This window comes from Phaseolus vulgaris, chromosome 8 (assembly GCF_051622355.1).
Source record: "Phaseolus vulgaris cultivar YP4 chromosome 8, ASM5162235v1, whole genome shotgun sequence".
NCBI lineage: Eukaryota > Viridiplantae > Streptophyta > Magnoliopsida > Fabales > Fabaceae > Phaseolus > Phaseolus vulgaris.
The window spans coordinates 10,249,783-10,268,908 of NC_143505.1; the positions used below are offsets into that span (position 1 = coordinate 10,249,783).

The following is a 19,126-nucleotide window of genomic DNA, read 5'->3' on the forward strand; positions in this document are numbered from 1 at the left end:
TTTGTGTATCGTTCGGTCGTAATCAAGTCATGATCAAATCACTTAAAGTATCTCTTCAGCCCACTTAGCTCGAGCCCAACAAATAGAAATTGACCCAAATAAAGGTAGGTTCAATGACCTTGAAAGAGGTCGACTTAAGCATATAGCGAATAAATTAAATTCGTCATGAATAAAAACAAAACGACTTAAATATCTAATACCACTGAATCAGTTGAAATATATTACTTCAAATATCAACAAAGTAAGACCATACTCTGCATATCAATACTCCAAAAATAAAGAGGATATATTAACAACTTATTATGCGGTTACTAACTCCCGAAGAGGGATCTACGAGTGTTATAAAAGGGCCTAAGACCCAAAATAAAAGGTGGAACTCCTCTCATTGTGATCTTCAAGTATCTCAAAGTGGCAGTTTTGAAAGATTGACCTCCAAGATCCATCCCAAATTTGTTGGCGAGAACATAATTATTCAACGAGATCAAAGTAATTTACAAAATTTTAATTAACTCAAATCTACACAAAAATACATCATATTTCATTATTCAAATAATTGTAAATACAAGGGTAAATTTATAAACTTACATTTTACATCTTTTAAAAAATAAAAAAATCTCTCACAACCATCACATCTCTCACAAATTTCAATAAACTTTCCTCACAAATCCACTCTAACATATACCTTAATCCAAACAACTTCACTTTCTTTACATTTTCCTCTCAAATTCACACACATCCACTCCCTCAAATCCTCACACATCCCCTCTCCAATCAAACACAAACCTCTTATAATGACTTCCTTCTTTCATTACTTCAAGCATCCATTTCTTTTCAAAATCTGAAAAAAAGTATTCCACTTCTATAATCTAAAATATTTTAATATTAATTTTTAACACCAATTAAAAATAAAAAAAAATCATAGCATGAATAAAAAAAATCCATTACATATGATAAAACAAATTATTACAAGAGTTATCAACACCCACTCTTACGTCCCTTACATTAAAATACATGATCACGTGTCAGTAGCACATTATTACAAGAAAATCATGAAATAAAAACCTTGATAGTTAAAACCTTGGTTGCTAATTAGATACCAATTTAGAAACTATTTAACAATAATAGAAACTAATTTAGAAACAATTTTTGTTTAGTTTCTAAAATGGTCTAATTAGTTACTATTGCAACTAATTATTTTGGTCTCTAAAAATTGGTTTCTATTTCATGATTTTCTTTGTAGTACATGTCCCACCAATATTAAAGAATAACATACATTACTGTTTGTGTTTGGATTAAGGAATGAGAGTGTGAGGATTAATTTGATTTGAAGAGTGTACATGTGAGGATTTAAAAGGAAAATATAAAGAAAATATATGTGTTTGGATGAATATTTATTAAAGTTTGTGATGTTTTTGAGAGTATTTTTTTTTAAATGTGTAAAATATAAGATTACAAATTTATCCTAATCTCTAAAAAAATATAATAAAAAGTATTAAGTCCTTTTGTCTAAATTTGGATGAATTAAAATTATTATAGTATAATCCGATATAGTTGAATAATTAATTTTGAAAAAAAAATATGAATTACTTGATGAAAAATAATTTACACGTAAACATTTGTATATATGTAAAAATTATAAATTTTTATATAGAAATAAATAATTTAAATACTCATAAATTTAAAAATTCTAATTAAAAATCATTTTATATTAAATATAAATAGTATTATTATATTTATAATAATAATAATTATTTATATAATTTGTTTATTATAAATAACCATATATTTTTATATTAAAATTTTATTTTATTATAATTATAATTATTTTATTAAAATATTTGTGTTAGTTAAATTTAATTAATAACTAATATTTGTAATGAATTTTACTTTTTATTAATGAAAAATGTAAAAAAATATGGAACCCTAAAATAAAAAAAAGTTAAATTTGGAAAAAAATATGAGCTTATTTTCCTTTGGTTCTCTTCTTTTCAAGGGACTTGTAAACAATAAATCTATAGAAACAAATAGAACCTTCATTACTATAATCCACATATCCTTAGTAATTATTAGAACTATAAATGTCAACTCTTTATAATGAAATGAAATATAAATTGAGAAAGCAAAAGAAAAATAAAACAAAATTTCAAAGATAAGTTAAAGCGAAATATAAATTGAGCTTTTTTTTTTTCATTAGTCCTCAATGAAAATAGTCAAATATCAGTCATAGTCACAACTGATAAAAATTATTGACATTATAATTTTTGACATCATAAGCCTTTTATTATTCGCTCTGAATTCTAAACTTGTTCTGATTAGTTCAACTATGCAGCCAGGGATTGTGTGAAAGCACACTAGCATTCTTCTCAGTTTCCTTGGTGATCTTTGGATCCATAAGCTTCCCTTTCAGAAAATTTGAGTACCATTCTGCAGAAAGCTTAGGTTGCCTCCTTAAGTTTGGATCATTCATATCTATGTAATATAGACCAAAACTTAATTCATATCCACCCTCAATCTCGAATGTATCAATGAAGGACCATACAAAATAACCCTTTACGTTTAATCCACTCCTGTCAATGTGTCGAAAAGAAAGGAAAAAGAATAAACAAAAATCAGCTTTTCTACACCTTTTTAACTTTCCCTCTTGTAAATGAAAATAAAAGTAGAAGTACCTCAGTGCATCAACAATGATTCCAACGTATGCATGCAAGTAATTCACCCTGGACCAGTCATCTAATGGTGAATTATGAACTGTTTGTTGGCCTGCAAAGCTAAAACGGCTTACCATACAACTACATAATAGGACAGATGACTGTGCTGAAAAACGCATCAATTATGGAACTTCTGAATGCCAAGTTGGAAAATTGCCATACCATTTTCTTGTATGAAAATTGGAATATTGCCATAAGTGCTCCTTAGTGAGTCTAACGTCCTTAGGAAAACATTGGGAGTAATTGGCACCTAAACCCATCAGCTGGTTAGTGGATTGTATTATTGCTAAATCTTTAAAAGAAAGGAATACATAGAGAGTGGAATAGCACCATGTTCCTGTTATTACCTCAGGTATAGTTGTATAATTTGGAACATACACTGCAACCAGAAAGAGCAATAATCAGCTGTTTCATTTGCACAAAATATAAAATAGCTTGTCAATAAGTCCAATTCCATTCATAAGAAGTATCTTGATTCTTAAACTGTAGGATAGTACCTCTCACAATAAAGAAACATTTTTGTTCATCCTAGATATAGAATTGGTTATGCAATAAAAATGGGTCAGGGAAACAGCTTGTGACATACATTGAAATTTTGCTGCTACATCTTCTAGGCAATCCCTGTTCTCCTTCTGCAGGTAGCCTGGACTGTCCTTAACATAAAGTGAGTAGTAAAAGTTTATTCCTAAGAAATCGATTGAGCCCTTTACTAGATTTGATTCCTTTTGAGTGAAGGAAGGAAGCCTTGAGCCAGCATTCTTTTTCATTATATCTGGGTAATCTCCAAATATAAAGGGATTCATAAAGCTGCACTACAAAACCAACTGTATAATGTATGATTCAAACATTTATTTGTTTAGGAAGATTATGTTGGATTTTACAAAAATCCCTTACTAAATTATTTTGAAGTGATGCTCCTTTGAAATCCCAAGATGCTAATTTATTAATGTCAACAGACATTGGAAAGAGATACCATGGCTAGATTGTTACTTACCACCCGATGGAGAAGTCTTGGGCCCTCTGAACGGCCATTATATCTTCAGTAGAATTTGTTTGAGGAAGAAAACCAAGAAGAAGGAGATTAAACCCAATTAATCCATGCTGCATGCCCTGCATCCAGTAAAAAAATTGGTTTATTGAATAAATTAAACTATCTTATCACCTTTACCAAAAATCATCATCATGATCATCACCTTACATTCTATCCTTCTTGATTGTGGTTTAAAATGCAAATAGAAGGCCTAATGAATGGCATAGTAGAGTGGCTAGAATGGGCATTTGATACATAATTTTTACCTGGTATTTCTCTCTATATACCCTAGCAGCTGAACCGTGTGCTAATAACATATGATGGGCAGCCAAATATGGCTCAGTTGAGGAATTTCCACTGGAACAGTTCGTTAAAGGGGAAGGAGAACACCTCTGAGGTGGCATGATTCCTGTATCATAGCCCAGTACTACATTCGCATTGGCCTCATTCAGAGTAGTCCAATACTTGACTCTGTCTCCAAATTCTCTAAAGCACACTTCTGCATATTTTGTGAAGTCTTTCCTACAAACATATATATATAAATATGTTATACCATTTCTCAATTTCATGCCAGATTTAATTTACATAATCTCTATCTAGGACAAGACTGTAACACAACTAGAGACTTGAAGTTTGAGAACCATACACAACTCTTCGACTAACCCATCCTCCATATTCATCCTGAAGTGATTGTGGTAGGTCGAAATGGTTTAATGTAACATGTGCTTCTATTCCTACGTTAAAAGAAATCATAGAACAAAAATATATTTATTAGATAACTTGGAAGAACCTCTTACGTGTTAATCAAATCTAAGAGGAAAATCTAGTCTTGAGAAGAACCATTGCTGATCAATTCATTAATAAGGTTGTTGTAAAACAGTAGTCCCTTGGGATTCACTGGTCCTCTTCCATCTGGTAATGGTAATACACTCAAACAAGGTCAGAACATGGAAATAATGTTTGATGCAGGAAACTATATTCAATTGGACTCAGAGACTCATTGCCCCTAAATTAAACCAAGTGCGTGTATCTAATACAATTTACTTTTTCACATTTTATTTTAGACATTAGTTTAAGAGTACCCTGACAACAGTTTAATGATCACCTGGAATAAGCCTTGACCATGATATGGAAAATCTGTAGCCTTCTAAGCCCATGTTGGCCATGAGCTTAACATCTTCCTGCAGGAGAATCAAAGTAGGATATTAGCTCAAAACAAACTATAAAGTCTTTTTAGTTGAACAAGAATTTAAAGCAAAAGGTGCATGTAAGATGCATAAATACAACAATTTCTTTTGGTTCTTTATGCATACACTTGCACTCCAGGGTCACTAACCTTATATTTGTGATAATGATTACATGCAACATCTCCATCACCTGCATACCTATTTCCTGAACATATGTTGGCATTAAATTTGTATGAAGAAAATAATAGCGATAAACCTAAAAAGATAGATTTAGTATTTCAAAAGAAATGAAGCATGTTGTAACTTGTATATATGAGAGTACTGAGTAGAGGGTAGTACCATTTCCAGAATGAGAGAAAGTGTCCCATATGCTTGGCTTCCTGCCATCTTCATTTGCTGCACCTTCAATCTTTCACATAATTCATAATATATCAACAAATTCAGCAAAGAATCACAAGACTAGGGCAGTGAAGAGTGTGAAAAAAGAGGGAAAGGCAGAGAGAAGAACCTGATAAGCTGAGGTTGATGCACCAAACACAAAATCAGGAGGGAACTGGTCTCTGCTCAAGGCATGAGCACAATGGTGTACTATGAGAAGTACTAATTCTATAACTGTTAAAACCTTCATCATCAATCTCCTTCTCTCCATGCTTTTCTTCTTACTGTCTCTCTTCTGATTTTATGTTTTGACTATGAAACACAAATGATAAGGATATTGCTTTCTTGGGATTCAGCTTTTATTTCTTTTGATTAATTATTCTCATTCTTCTGAGTTTTGTATGTCAAATCACCTGTATAACTATTTTCTTGATGTATGTGAAATTACGCTTGTTTGACACGTGTAAATTAGATCTTATCTTGAGAAAAAAAAAGTCCAAATTATTTTATATTACAACAGTTAAAAATAGAAAAAAAAAGTTTATAAATTAATGTCTTTAACTGGCCAAATAACATTTTAAAAAAAGTAATATATTGATAATTTATACCAATTTACAGTTTTATTTTTTTATTTAAAATTTGTATCAATTTACACAGTGACAAAAATAATTTTTTTTCATATCATCAATCACAAATTATATATTAGAAGATTACTTTAAAAAATATATATACCAATACAATTTATTTCATTCTCAAGAGATTCTTTTAGCAATTGTCATTTTTCAGATGTAACATTGATATTTTATTATGGAGAAGGCAGTACTGTAGGCAGCCGATAATTTTGAAACAGCTTTTAAAAATTAAAGTTGCTATGAAGTGATTTATAACTGTATAATGAAATTATTAGAGAAATTGTTAGGTCATACTAACCATACTTACACCATATTTTAATTTTTAAATAAGCATTCATTTAGATTATGTTCTTAATATATAATATTTATCATTTTTATATTTTAACAAGTAAATTCTTTTTACTTATTTTATTTTAAAATATTATATTTACTAAAACTTAAATAAAAAATTACGAAAGTTAAAATTTTAAAATGTAAAATTGAAAATTTTCTACAAACACAAATTTGAATAATTTAATTAATATATACTTTAAAATTTATATTATCACTAGATTATAAGTTGTAGTATAAAGAATATAAATTTCTATTTTTAAAATTTTATTATTTTAATAAAAACTATTTATACAATATATGAATACATTTATTAATTTATTATTATATTCACATGGGATTTTAATATGAATAAAGATGGATGCGTAATTTAAAGTTAGAGTGTAATAAAAAAAATTATCTAATGGTTATGGATATAGTTATGAATGATATTTAATTTTTTAAATTAATTATGATGATATATTTATCTTATCTTTGTCGTGTTGTTACATCTATTTTTGTATCGTTGTATTTGTTTTTATTTTAAATTAAATTATTTATAATTTATCAAATAATTTAAAAAATTTATCTTTATTTTATTTTCGATTAGTTGTTCTTTAGTTTCATTTTAATTGAAAAATATCTCTTTGTTTTGATACACAATTTTTTTATTTATTTTCTCTTTTAACTTGTCCAATATTCACAAAGTTTATTTAGATTTTTAAGGTATTATTCTTCTTACTATAATTTTAATTATTCATTTGTGTGGTTTTGTTCAAATGGTGTATTACTATTTTACTAAACACAAACCTCATCTCTTTTTAATTAAATAATTTTTAGAAAACACGTTTGATTATTACTCATTAATATTTTTATTTATTGTTTATTTGTTTGACATGAGAAGGTTTTACTCTCAAATTCAATTATTCAATAGCGGAAACCTTTAGTTTATTGGACAACCTTATTTTTTTTTCCTTTAAAAGTTTAATGCTCAATGAATTTGAAGGCACAACCCATTGTCTCAGAGACATCAATCTCAAATAAAATAAACATAAAAATGCATTTCATAATCTTTAATACATTTTTCTCAATCTAAAAATACATTATACATTACACAATTTAAAAATGTATTCCAAATTATGTAATCCTGAAATGCATTCTAGATTATTCAAATTGAAAATGCATTATAAATTGCACAATTCAAATTGTTGAACAATATTGTGAAATAGAAAAATTCAAATTGAACAATCTAGAAGCCATTCTGGATTATATGATTTAGAATAGGCTTTTGAATTTAACAATTTAAATTACAAAAATCCAACTTTTTTTTTGTTTCGGATTGCTTGATGAATAATGTTATCTTAGATTAAACAATCTAGAGATGTTATAAATTAGTCAATCTCATATGTTTCCAAAGAAAAAAGAGCATAAAACATGAGAACACAAGGATAATGACAAAACTCATATTGTATGTTGCATGTGACATCAATGATATCATAAGGTAGATCATTAACATGGAGAATATTTTTTTAACTACTCTTATGGAAATTCTTCTTTTTTAACTACTTTTAAAGTGTACATAAATCCGTAATATTTTATCATTTGGATAAAAAAATTAAACTCAATTAATTATCCACAACAACAAAATTAACTATGATAAAATTTAAAAATAATTTATTTTAGAATTATTTTTTATGAACATTTTTTTAAATCTAATAATAATTTTAATTTTGATAATTATTATTTTTCATTATCATGAGAAAATGGTGTGACAAATGATTGTGAGGGTATGTGTATTTTCAATTAATAAAGAGGATTTCTTTTCCCAATCATTTTGTAACCATTTTAAATGTACACATTTTTTTAATATTACCCTTATCATTTTTTTTTATCAGCAATGAATAAATAAAATTAAAGGGATACTTCAGGGGTATCCCAACCCATAAACAGTGACCAGAAGTGGACTTTCTATTTCATTCACAAAAGAAACTCTCCTTTATGGTTGGATCATAACAACCTTAAAGTGAGAGAACCATACCCAAAAAATAACCAACAGGTTGCCTCATAGCATCATTCAGCTTTACCAAAACACCCAGAACCGAGGCCACCTACATTCACCACGGCACACGCACACATGGAGATCGTCGTTTCATCGACCGACGATCATGTTGATCTTTGCATAACTTCGACGACCACCGACTACACATGCATGGAGATCGTTGTTTCATCGACCGACGATCATGTTGACCTTGTCTAACTTCGGCGACCACCGACTACACATATATGGAGAACGCCGCTTCATCGATCGGCGATCATGTTGACAACGCCGCTTCATCAACCGACGATCATGTTGACCAACTTCGACGACCACTGACTACAAACGCATGGAAATCGCCGTTTCATCGACCGACGATCATGTTGACCTTTGCATAACTTCGACGACCACAGACTACGCGTGCATGGAGATCGCCGTTTCATCGACCGGCGATCAAGTTGACCTTGTCTAACTCCACACATATGGAGAACGCCGCTTCATCGATCGGCGATCATGTTGACATGGAGAACGCCGCTTCATCAACCGGCGATCATGTTGACCTTTGGATACCTTCGGCGACCACCGACTACGCACACATTGAGTGTATCTGATATAAGAAGGCCATATACTACTCTATATGGTTATCAATTGTTCCTTTTCCAACCCACAAAAGACGAGCCACTAAACATTCCACACTTAAAAGTCAAACCATGTAGTGCCAAAAGCCAAACCATGCACACCTCTCATACTTCACAACCCGTTTAGGGTCTTTGGATCTGCAGTGGCGTCCAAGCACGCGTGACAAACAAGTAAGCATTAGACCCTCTAACACCATTCCACCTCACGCCTAGAATGATTCACTAACCCTGCAGGTTGCAGTAAAACCACAACTGCAGCATATTGCTTGAGATCCTATGCCAAGGTATTCTCTCCTTGCATCCAGCATTTCACCTCCTCTGTCAATGTGATCCCAGACCCTCCTTCCTTCGAATGAAAGCCTGCTCCAACACTGCATTCAGCCAGCTCTTCCCCTTCCCCTGATACCTTCGTTGATGTCCTCTGCCTTACTCATTTGCAGCTGGTGATGCACACCAGAGGATTCATCATCCATTCAGCAAAAGAGTAATTGAAATGTTGTGCCTTATTTTTCAGCCATAACCACGATTTGAGTTGGGCATTGTGAAACACTTCTTCCGCATCAGCTACTCCTTGATTGAACACCACTAGGTTTCTATGCTCCCATAAGCACCATACTATGGCTGCCCACACACCTTTCCAAACCTCATTTTGTATCTTGCTGCTCTGCATTAAATGGAAACTCACAAAGTGGGCCATAATGTCATTATGTTGGACAAACACTAGTCCACTCCATCTGAAGCATAAAGCCCATACATGTATTGCAATCTTACATTCCAAGAACAGATGCTGGCATGATTCCTCCTTTGTCTGGCACATCGGACACACTAGTGTGCTTAACACAACTCCTCTCCTACCCAAAGACACCCTAGTTGGCATTCTGCCCATCAAAACCCTTCATGCTGTGGTTAACACGTTAGGGAACGCCTTAGCCTTCCATAAATACTTAAAGGCATCATAGTGTGGTCCCCTATCAATTTTATCAAGGCAAACATAAGCAGAACTGACATTATAACATCCAGATTCATCACCTGACCATACCTGTATATCCTTTACATCCTTAATGATGATGGATCTAGTTAAGAGTATACCGAGCTCCTCTTCCATCGGGATTTCCCACTCAAATCTTGCACGCCTCCATCTTAAACACCACCTCCACCTCGCGTCGTCCCACATACCTACCTCCTCCACCTTCTGACCTTGGTTCAACGACACAGAATACAATCTAGGGAACAATGTCTTTAAGTTGACATTTCCTAACCATACATCCTCCCAAAACCTTGCTTTATCACCCCTTCCTACTTTCCACCCCATAGCTTCTTGAAACCACCCATCTCCGTCGCCCTCCCCACAAACCTTCCCAAGGTCTTTCCACCACCAGGATTGTAGTCTCATAGATGTATGATTACCACCATGTTTCAGATCATACTTAGAGTCCAGGCATTCTTTCCATTTTCCTTTCTCACTCGAAATACACCGCCATCTCCACTTAGCTAGAAGTGCTACATTAAACTTCCGAATATCTCTTATACCTAGACCACCTTCCTCCTTCGGTTTACATATGATTTTCCAGCTTACCCATGATATCGGTATCTTCTCCTTGCCCCATCCCCAAAGAAACCTTCTTTGGATGCTAATGATACTTTTGCATACCGAGTCCGGTGCTTTGAAAAGAGACAGATAGTAGAGCGGAATAGCCGTGATAACAGATTTTATTAAACATATTCTACCAGCCATAGACAAAAAACGCCCTTTTCATACACTAAGCCTCGATTTCAGCTTGTTCAGAACCGGCTCCCAAAGCTTCTTCTTCCTTGGATTACCCCCCACTTCTAATCCCAAATAAGTAAACGGGATTCCCATTTGATCACAATTCAGAGTCTTTGCGTAACACTCCAAATCACGCTGGGGGACATTGATATCAGCTATCTTTGACTTATGGAAATTGATCTTCAGGCCAGATGCCAGCTCAAATCCCCTAAGGATAGCCTTGAGAGTGACTATATTGGCATAAGAATTCTCACATAGGAACAAGGTGTCATCTGCAAACTGGAGAAGACTCAATTCAACCTCCTTTCTCCGATCTTAAGGCCCTTTAATAAATCAGCCTTCACAGCTTGCCTTACTAGCCTTGCCATGCCTTCGGCAACCACTAAAAAGAGAAATGGAGCTAAAGGGTCACCCTGCCTTAGCCCCCTTGATGGTTTAAATTCTTCCGTAGGACTCCCATTTACGAGTACAGACACCGTTGCACTTTCCATACACCCCTGAACCCACATAATCCACCTCTTGTGGAACCCCAACCTCTGTAGCATATCATACAGGAACTCCCATCTTACTGAATCATACGCTTTTTCAAAGTCCACTTTTAAACACATATCGCTCCTCCCTCCCCTCTTTAGATCCTCCACCGTTTCATTGGCCAAAAGGACACTGTCAAGAATTCCTCTGTTCTTTAAGAAAGCCGACTGACTTTCATCGATAACAGCCGATAGCACTTTCTTAATCCTTTCCGCCATCACCTTTGCTATGATCTTATATACAGCTCCCACCAGAGATATTGGCCTATATTGCTCGAAAGTGAACGGATCCCTTACTTTAGGAATAAAAGCTATGAAAGAGGCGTTACAGCCCTTCGGTATACACCCTTTCTCCTGAAAAAGACACACCGCTGCCACAATGTCTTCTTTAATGAAATCCCAACTTTTCTTAAGGAAATTAAAATTGAACCCATCAGGGCCTGGACTCTTTGTGCCTTCGCACTGCCACACTGCATTCCTTATTTCTTCCTCAGTAAAACTAGCTATCAGACTCGCATTGTCTTCCTCTGAGAGGGATTTAAACTCAACCCCATCAAGACGTACTCCAAAATCTTTAGTTGCTTTAAACCTCTTCTCAAAGATCTTCTTGGCTTCCAGGCGAACTGTACTAGGTTCTTCACACCATTGATCCCCTACCTCCACACCTTTTACTTCATTCCTCAAACGTCTCCACCTCAGAGTTGAGTAGTAGAACTTAGTACATGAGTCCCCATACTTAAGCCAGTTTACTCTAGCCTTTAGACACATGACAGACTCCAGCTTCTTGTCAATATCCCTCAGACAACCAATCAACTCACACCTCTTAGCCCTATCACTTTCCGTAAGGTTACTGAGACAATCTTGGTTATCAAAATTCGCAATTGCCTGCAATATCTCCCTCTTCTTGGAATGAATATTACCAAAGACATCCTTATTCCATGCTTTTAGATCACCCTTCATCCGCTTCAACTTCTCTTTACACTTAACGAATTCACACCCCTGAACATCGTAAGAGGACCATTTTTCCTTTAACATCTCACTAAAACCTTTTTCCAACATCCAGGCATCGATTGTTCGGAAAGGCTTAGGCCCCCAATCTTTAGCCATAGATTTGACCACAATAGCACAATATTCAGATACTTCCCTTTGTTGAACATAATGTTTGCTCATAGGCCAATGATCCAACCACTCTTCCGTAACAAGCACCCTATCCAGTCTGCTTTTCGCCGAGCCATTAGATTTGAACCATGTGAATTTTTTACCCACAATAGGTATATCAAGCAGCAGGTTTGTATCAATGAACCTGTTAAACCCATCCATCTCACTTGATTGGTCAACCCTATCCTTACTTCCTTTCCTTTCACCTCGTCTTCTAATGGCATTAAAATCACCACACATACACCATACCATATCCTGTGAAGACGCTTTAATATTAGACAACTCCTCCCAAAGTAACCTCTTATCACTCAGATTACATGCAGCATACACATTTACCACTACACATCTTATGTTGGTTTTTGAATAATAACCAAACACCACAATGAACCCCTTTCCCCTGACATGACTATCATAACTGAAGGCCTCTTTATGCCACATTGACAGAATGCTACCACTTCCGTTATCACCTTCATAATGTAACCACCCAATATTGTTATTCCCCCACAAAGAAAAGCACTTAGCATCAGAAAACATTTTCGATTTAGTTTCTTGAATAGAGACAAATTCTTCTCCTTCACACCTGATAAGTGTCTAATTTCAGTAATATTTCATATTAAAATATAGGCACTTATGAGGATTTATTGCTAATTTTCATATAAAATAATCCCTAATTTATGAATTTATACCTTTTTACATTTTTTATGATCTTTATTTGAATAAGAGTATTTTATTCCCAAATTTGGTGTTAATTGCAGATTTCTAAGGAAGATTGAAGATTTGGATTAAAGATGAATGATTTGAGCTAAAAAGATAAAGATAGAAGGTCCCAGAATGGAAAAAGATGCAAAGAAAGATTAGGCCTTTTTTATGTTTTATCATTTAGCCCGTTAGCACGACACAATAAACAACCTAACCCTAGAAAACTAGGATAAATAGAGGGCTAGAGGCTCAACCTTAGGGTGCCAGATTGAGAGGAAAACACCATAGAGTGAATTGTAACCCAATTGGGAGAATGGAAGGTGATAGAAGTATGCGTGGCTAATTCTACCCTTTGGGATTGGGAGTAATCTGCTCAAACTCTTATGTATTGAGGTGATATTTTATATATTAATATTCAGTTCTTGATTGATTATTGGTATTGTTGTTTTACTTTTAATTTTCCGTGACAAATTGAGAATCTTAAATCTGACCGGGAGGTATTTTTAGGGTTTAGACCTAAACAACAATACTTAACATATTTGAGTGCTAGGAATAGACTTGAAATGTTAATTGCTATTAAACGTCTGAGCTTCGTTCTAAGTTGTTCTTATAATTATGCGAGGGATCGATAATTAGGGGACATTCTTAAGGATTTTATATGCGAGGAATCGATATAAATGATTTTTATACGGGCATCAATTTCAATCAAAGAACTTAATATTGACATGCTAATCAAAATATCGATTAGTGCCACAACTTATTTTTCCAATTGGGAGTGAGAGAGATGAAACTAATCCTTATTTTTCCAATTGAAACAACTAATTCTTTGTTTGTTTTCTTATTGATTAGTGCCAACACAATTAATTCAAAACTCTTTTAATTGTTCTGTTTTTATATTTAGCGATTATTGTACTCGATAATTCACTGTTCCTTGTGGGATCGATATCCGTCCTTAGGGACAATTATTACTTTTGACAAACGCGGTGCACTTGCCGTAAAAAGTCATCAACACCGTATGATACGTCTCAAATAACTTGTTTTGATGCTCCCCCCCATACCTCTAATATTGAAATTCACAATTAACATTAATCACCTTTTACATCCCCTTCTTGTTGCAGTTCACCACCTCTTCATCCCTTGCTTCCATTCTCTCATATTCATTAATGACTTCATCTTCATCTCCTCGGCATGCTATCCCACACCGCTTTCCAGATTCCCACAGGTTGATAGGATCATCCGCAGCACGATAGGAGCACCAACGGGAGTTGCACAGATTGATGTCCTTATCAGAGATTGATTCCATCGAAACACGGTTCCCACGAACCAGTTTTGCACCAGCCTTCTGAAGTCTCGCATTAATCCTTGTTGACCGTCTCAGATTGGGTACCGAATCCCCTAGTTTAAACAAAATTTTCTTCTTTCTCCTTCGTAAAGGAGAATTAGACATACTTCTTGCCTTTAGTCCCCCCTTTCCTGTAAATTTTATAGCGGATGCACACAACCATGTATCTCCTTCTGTTCCGTCATCTTCTTGAGTCCCTTCCTCTTGCTCCACACCTTTCCCTTTCTTCATGATTTTCGGCGATCCATTCTCAAGCATGGCTGCTCCCATTGGGCTACCTCCATAAAGATGCTGACTTGAACCATGATTTTCCTTACTCATCGGGCCTCTTACAAGGCTTTCCCCAGTTTTACCTATATTACCGTTGGCACCCCTACCACCACTAGCCACTTCTATTGACCATTTCGCAGACCCACTCTGTTCCGCTTCTATTTGGGTTGGGATACAATGGGCCTTCATCTCCCTTGCACAGCCCAACCCTACGTTGGCTTCTTTTAAGTTAGTACCACATTCTATGTCAATCTCAAGTCTTGCCACCTCAGCTTTTGTAGGGGCACTACGTAGGACGGCGCCACAGACACCTTCAGAAAGGTAGAAGTCAACATCTTCAGACACCTTTTGCTCCTTCCTTGCTACATTCATTATAGCTGTGTAACTTTTCCCCTGACATGTGATATTTTCCTCAGTGTAGCCCCTAGTGATTGGCGTTAGCGGCTTTGTCGTTTGCGAACACTGTTCATCTTCTTCCTTTGTCTCCCATCCTTCTTTCGCCCCGATTGACCAGTGGTTCTCCCCCTCCCACGGCCGGTGCTCCTCCAAACCATTATTGGCTGTAAAATCTGTTTCTTCTACATAAGTTTCTGAGGAGGAAACGCTGTCTGATGATTCTGACTGGGCACTTTTAAACTTATAACTATCTTCACAACACATTGGTATCTCCTCCTCAATAAGAATATTGCATAGCTGCTTATTAATTTGCACACATTTTGCTAATCTCGTACTATCAACTTTCAAAATACGAACTTGGAGCCGTGCATATGCCAACATCTCCCACGATTCAGTCACCTTGTCAATGGATATAAGTGAAGCCGAAGGGTTCACAATTCCGATCAACTTGGCAAAGCAGTCCCTATTCCAATATGCAGCGGTAGACCATAACATCTTATCCATACTATTCTATGACTCGATCTGCTAGATACCGTCCAAGGCATTATGCTGGCAAAAACATTGTCAAACCATTCACCATTTTGTTTAATAATCTCCTCCATACTCTCCCTTTCTCTCGGGGTAAGCATTATGAGGTTGTCCCCCATGGCCCTCAATGTAAGCATACTCATTCCCCCTTTCACTACTTCCTCCCCCAATCTGTCATTATCCATAGCGTCTCGGAGCTTCCCAATAGCACTTCTTTCCATCCACGGAAAAACAGAGAAATGGGTTTTGATGCTCGGACCCTTCCATTGTTCCGAGTGTTCTCCCGTCACAGCTTCAACATAGGATCTTCTCCCCTTCTTCTCCACCCAGGTCTCCTGACTACTCTGTTTTCTGCTAGGCTCAACTACATTCTGATATCGCTTCCTTTGTTCCGATTGTTTTTCTGCGTGGATAACCCTCGAGACCTTCGTGTCCAGTCTGCGTGATTCAGAGTAAGTTCTCTTATATTTTGGAGTGTTAATGTAGAGTTTCCTACTCCCTATGTACACCTGATCCAGCTCTTTCTCCAACTGCCCTGCATTTCTAACACCAAAGAAGCTCACAAACCCAAACCTCCGTCCCCATTTGTTAAGTCTTCGTGGGATAAAGACCTCTTTCACTCTGGCCCATTTCTGAAAGATCTTGAACATATCGAGTTCTCCAAGCTCACTTGGGAAATTCGAGAAGAAGAAAGTTATGTAGTCTTGTGCAGTACCGTTTCTTCGTCCTCTCTCCGTGCGGCCTCTCCTCTCCATTAGGGAGGGGGAGCTTTTTTAATTAATGTGTAGTCAAAACAAACCTTATCCAAAAGTAACCACAACGGAAGATAGACGCTACCTTCTAAGGACAGTGATATGTTTTATTCCTCTGGTTTTCCTTCACAAGACCAAGTTCGGAAGAGGCCCTGAAGCTTTCAACATTTGGACTGCTCAGTACAACTCCTTCAGAAGCACCTGTGAACTCCAGTTGTTGAAAACCAACGCCGATTACAACCAGAATCAAGAGTTAACCATCTCAATCCACGACCACGCATTAACCTACCCAAACGACTACTTTAAATTTAAGTTAGACGTGAGTGTTAAAGAAGGTCTTCTCTTAGGAGATGCTCATGTTACCGGAAGTGCAAGCATGCTGCGTCTTCCGGTGTGCAAAACTCCTATGGCGCAAGGTGGGGTCCTCAAGGCCTCATCCTACTTATACGGAACTCACACTGACCGAAAGGGTCTTGTGGTGTTGTCAAGAGCAAGGACACACGATGATGATAAAGTGCTTCCTTACATGACAACTGTAAAACACTATGTTTTCTCTACAGATTATTCTCACGGTGTCTCTCTTATGGCCAAGATGTGCAGTACTAGCGATGATGGAGGCTTCAGCGTTGAGATTGAGAAGCCTTCAAAGCATTCGAAAGGTGAGTTATTGAAGATGTTTGATGATGTCAAAGCAAATGGGTGGTGGCCTCATCCCACCAGTTCTGATTGGCCAATCCAGCTTCCAAACCAAAACAAGAATCCTGCAAACCCTAATCCTTTTCCTTCTTATGGTGTCATCAGCAGATGCCTCATCCACAACGATGGATGTGTTAATTCATTTTATTAACTTTATTTTTAAAAAACTACATATAATAAATAATAATTATCCTCAAACACTTTTTACTATAATACTTTTAAACGATTATTATAGTATTTAACTTTTTAATTATATTTATCTATAAAATTAATAAGAAGATTCTCCTTTTTAATTACAAAAGGAATAAGAGGAATAAACTTAACAAATTCCAATAACATTAATACAAGAAAAAAGCACAAGTAAGTACTAATTAGTGATGAACAATTTCTAAGTTTTTAATAAAAATTTATTTAATAGTAAAATCGTTAATGAATCAAGATTTCTATTGTTTGAAAGACTGGAAGTAGTATTTTAAAATAAGACTTATTTCTATTACAGTTAATGAAGATGAATATTCTTTGTCTGATGTGGTGTATCAAATGAAGTGCATGTAATCACACGAAATCGCAATAGAGAAAGGGAGGTTCTGATGAACCTAATTGCAAATAAAAAAGAGACAATGACTTAAGCATAAAAGGGAGAAAAGTATAGAAAAGAAAATACAAAAGAAATTCTTATTTACTTGTGTATTAGAGAGTAAAATATATGGTGTATATATAAGAAAAAGACTAAGACATAACTGAAACAGAAAAGGAAAGTTGGTTCAAACAAACAAAGCCCAACAACTTAAAACATAAAAACTAAATATGTTAACACCCCCCCTCAAGCTGGGGAGTAGATATTTGTCAGGCCCAACTTGGATTTGAGAGTAGAGAACTGTGCGGAAGCAAGGGGCTTGGTGAATATGTTAGCAACTTGCATGGAAGAAGTAATGGGCAACAGTTTGAGGAGACCAGAGTTAAGTTTTTCACGAACTAGGTGACTATCAATTTCGATGTGCTTGGTGCGTTCATGAAAGACTTGATTGGATGCTATTTGAAGGGTAGATTTGTTGTCACAGTATAGGGTTGCAGGCTGGGAGAGAGGAAGATGCAAATCCTGAAGGAGGTAAGACAACCATTGTAGCTCACATGTGGTGGTGGCAAACGCTCTATACTCGGCTTCGGAGGAGCTGCGGGAGATAGTTGGCTTTTCTTTGATTTCCATGATATTAGAGAGTCTCCTAAGTAGATGGAATAACCAGTGACAGATTTGTGTGTGGTAGGACATGTTGCCCAGTCAGAGTCACTAAAACTGAGGTGAAGTGAGCTAGTATGAGAAAAATATAGTCCTTCACCAGGGGTGCCCTTGAGGTAACGCAAAAGACGTGAGACAACTTGTTGATGATGAGTTGTGGGTGCAGGAATGAATTGGCTTAAATTGTGGATAGCATCGCGTGTTGGTTAAGTAGATTAGACGCCCAAGGAGTCTTTTGTATTGGGAAGTTGCATCAGCATCAAGAGGGGAGCCTTGATTGGGAGAGAGACGGAAGGTATGAGTCATAGGAGTGACCACAGGTGCAGAGTCAAGCATGCCAGTTTCGTGAAAAAGATCAAGATTATATTTGCGTTGACTTAAATGAAGACCAGAACTGTTGCGAGCAATTTCCAGTCCCAAAAAGTAAGTGAGATTACCTAAATTTTTTTATCTTGAAGTGATAGTGAAGGGATGCAGTAATTGTATTGATTTCCTCAGTGTCATCGCCAATTAAGACCAAATCATCAACATAAACAAGAATAACAGTGAGTTTATCGTTATTATATATAAGAAAAAGAGAGTGATCAACAACAGAAATAGAGTAATTATTTGATAAAAGAAAAGTAGAAAGCTTAGCGTACCATTGGCGACCAGCTTGACGAAGGCCATACAAAGACCGTTGAAGCTTGCAAACATGCTGGGGAGAAGGAAGAGAGAGGCCAAGTGGGGGTGTCATGTATACCATGTAAGAATGTATCGCTTTAAACTAGAAGGGGGGGGGGGTGAATGGTTTAAAGAGGGTTTTCGCAAACTTTTAAGCCAAGAATGAAATT

General features: G+C 35.6%; 1 protein-coding gene across 8 annotated transcripts; it reads right to left on the reverse strand.

Annotated features, from left to right (window-relative positions):
* Positions 1-2,154: 2,154 nt before the first annotated feature.
* LOC137825495 (beta-glucosidase 11) lies at positions 2,155-5,695 on the reverse strand. 8 transcript variants are annotated; one of them, XR_016514844.1, is made up of 13 exons: positions 5,434-5,695; positions 5,265-5,334; positions 5,075-5,130; positions 4,844-4,919; positions 4,579-4,650; positions 4,385-4,472; positions 4,005-4,260; positions 3,703-3,818; positions 3,295-3,480; positions 3,056-3,087; positions 2,871-2,958; positions 2,670-2,760; positions 2,155-2,567 (listed from the first exon to the last, which is right to left on the reverse strand). XR_016514844.1 is itself a non-coding variant. In XM_068631165.2 (13 exons), the coding sequence occupies exons 1-13, from the start codon at positions 5,572-5,574 to the stop codon at positions 2,318-2,320; spliced, it is 1,557 nt and encodes a 518-aa protein (XP_068487266.2). In that variant the 5' UTR covers positions 5,575-5,695; the 3' UTR covers positions 2,155-2,317. The 8 variants fall into 8 exon arrangements, 2 of the variants coding, with proteins under 2 accessions (XP_068487266.2, XP_090150028.1); XR_011083305.2 differs by having other exon boundaries at positions 2,670-2,768; positions 3,295-3,515; XR_016514840.1 differs by having other exon boundaries at positions 3,056-3,113; positions 3,295-3,515.
* Positions 5,696-19,126: the final 13,431 nt, after the last annotated feature.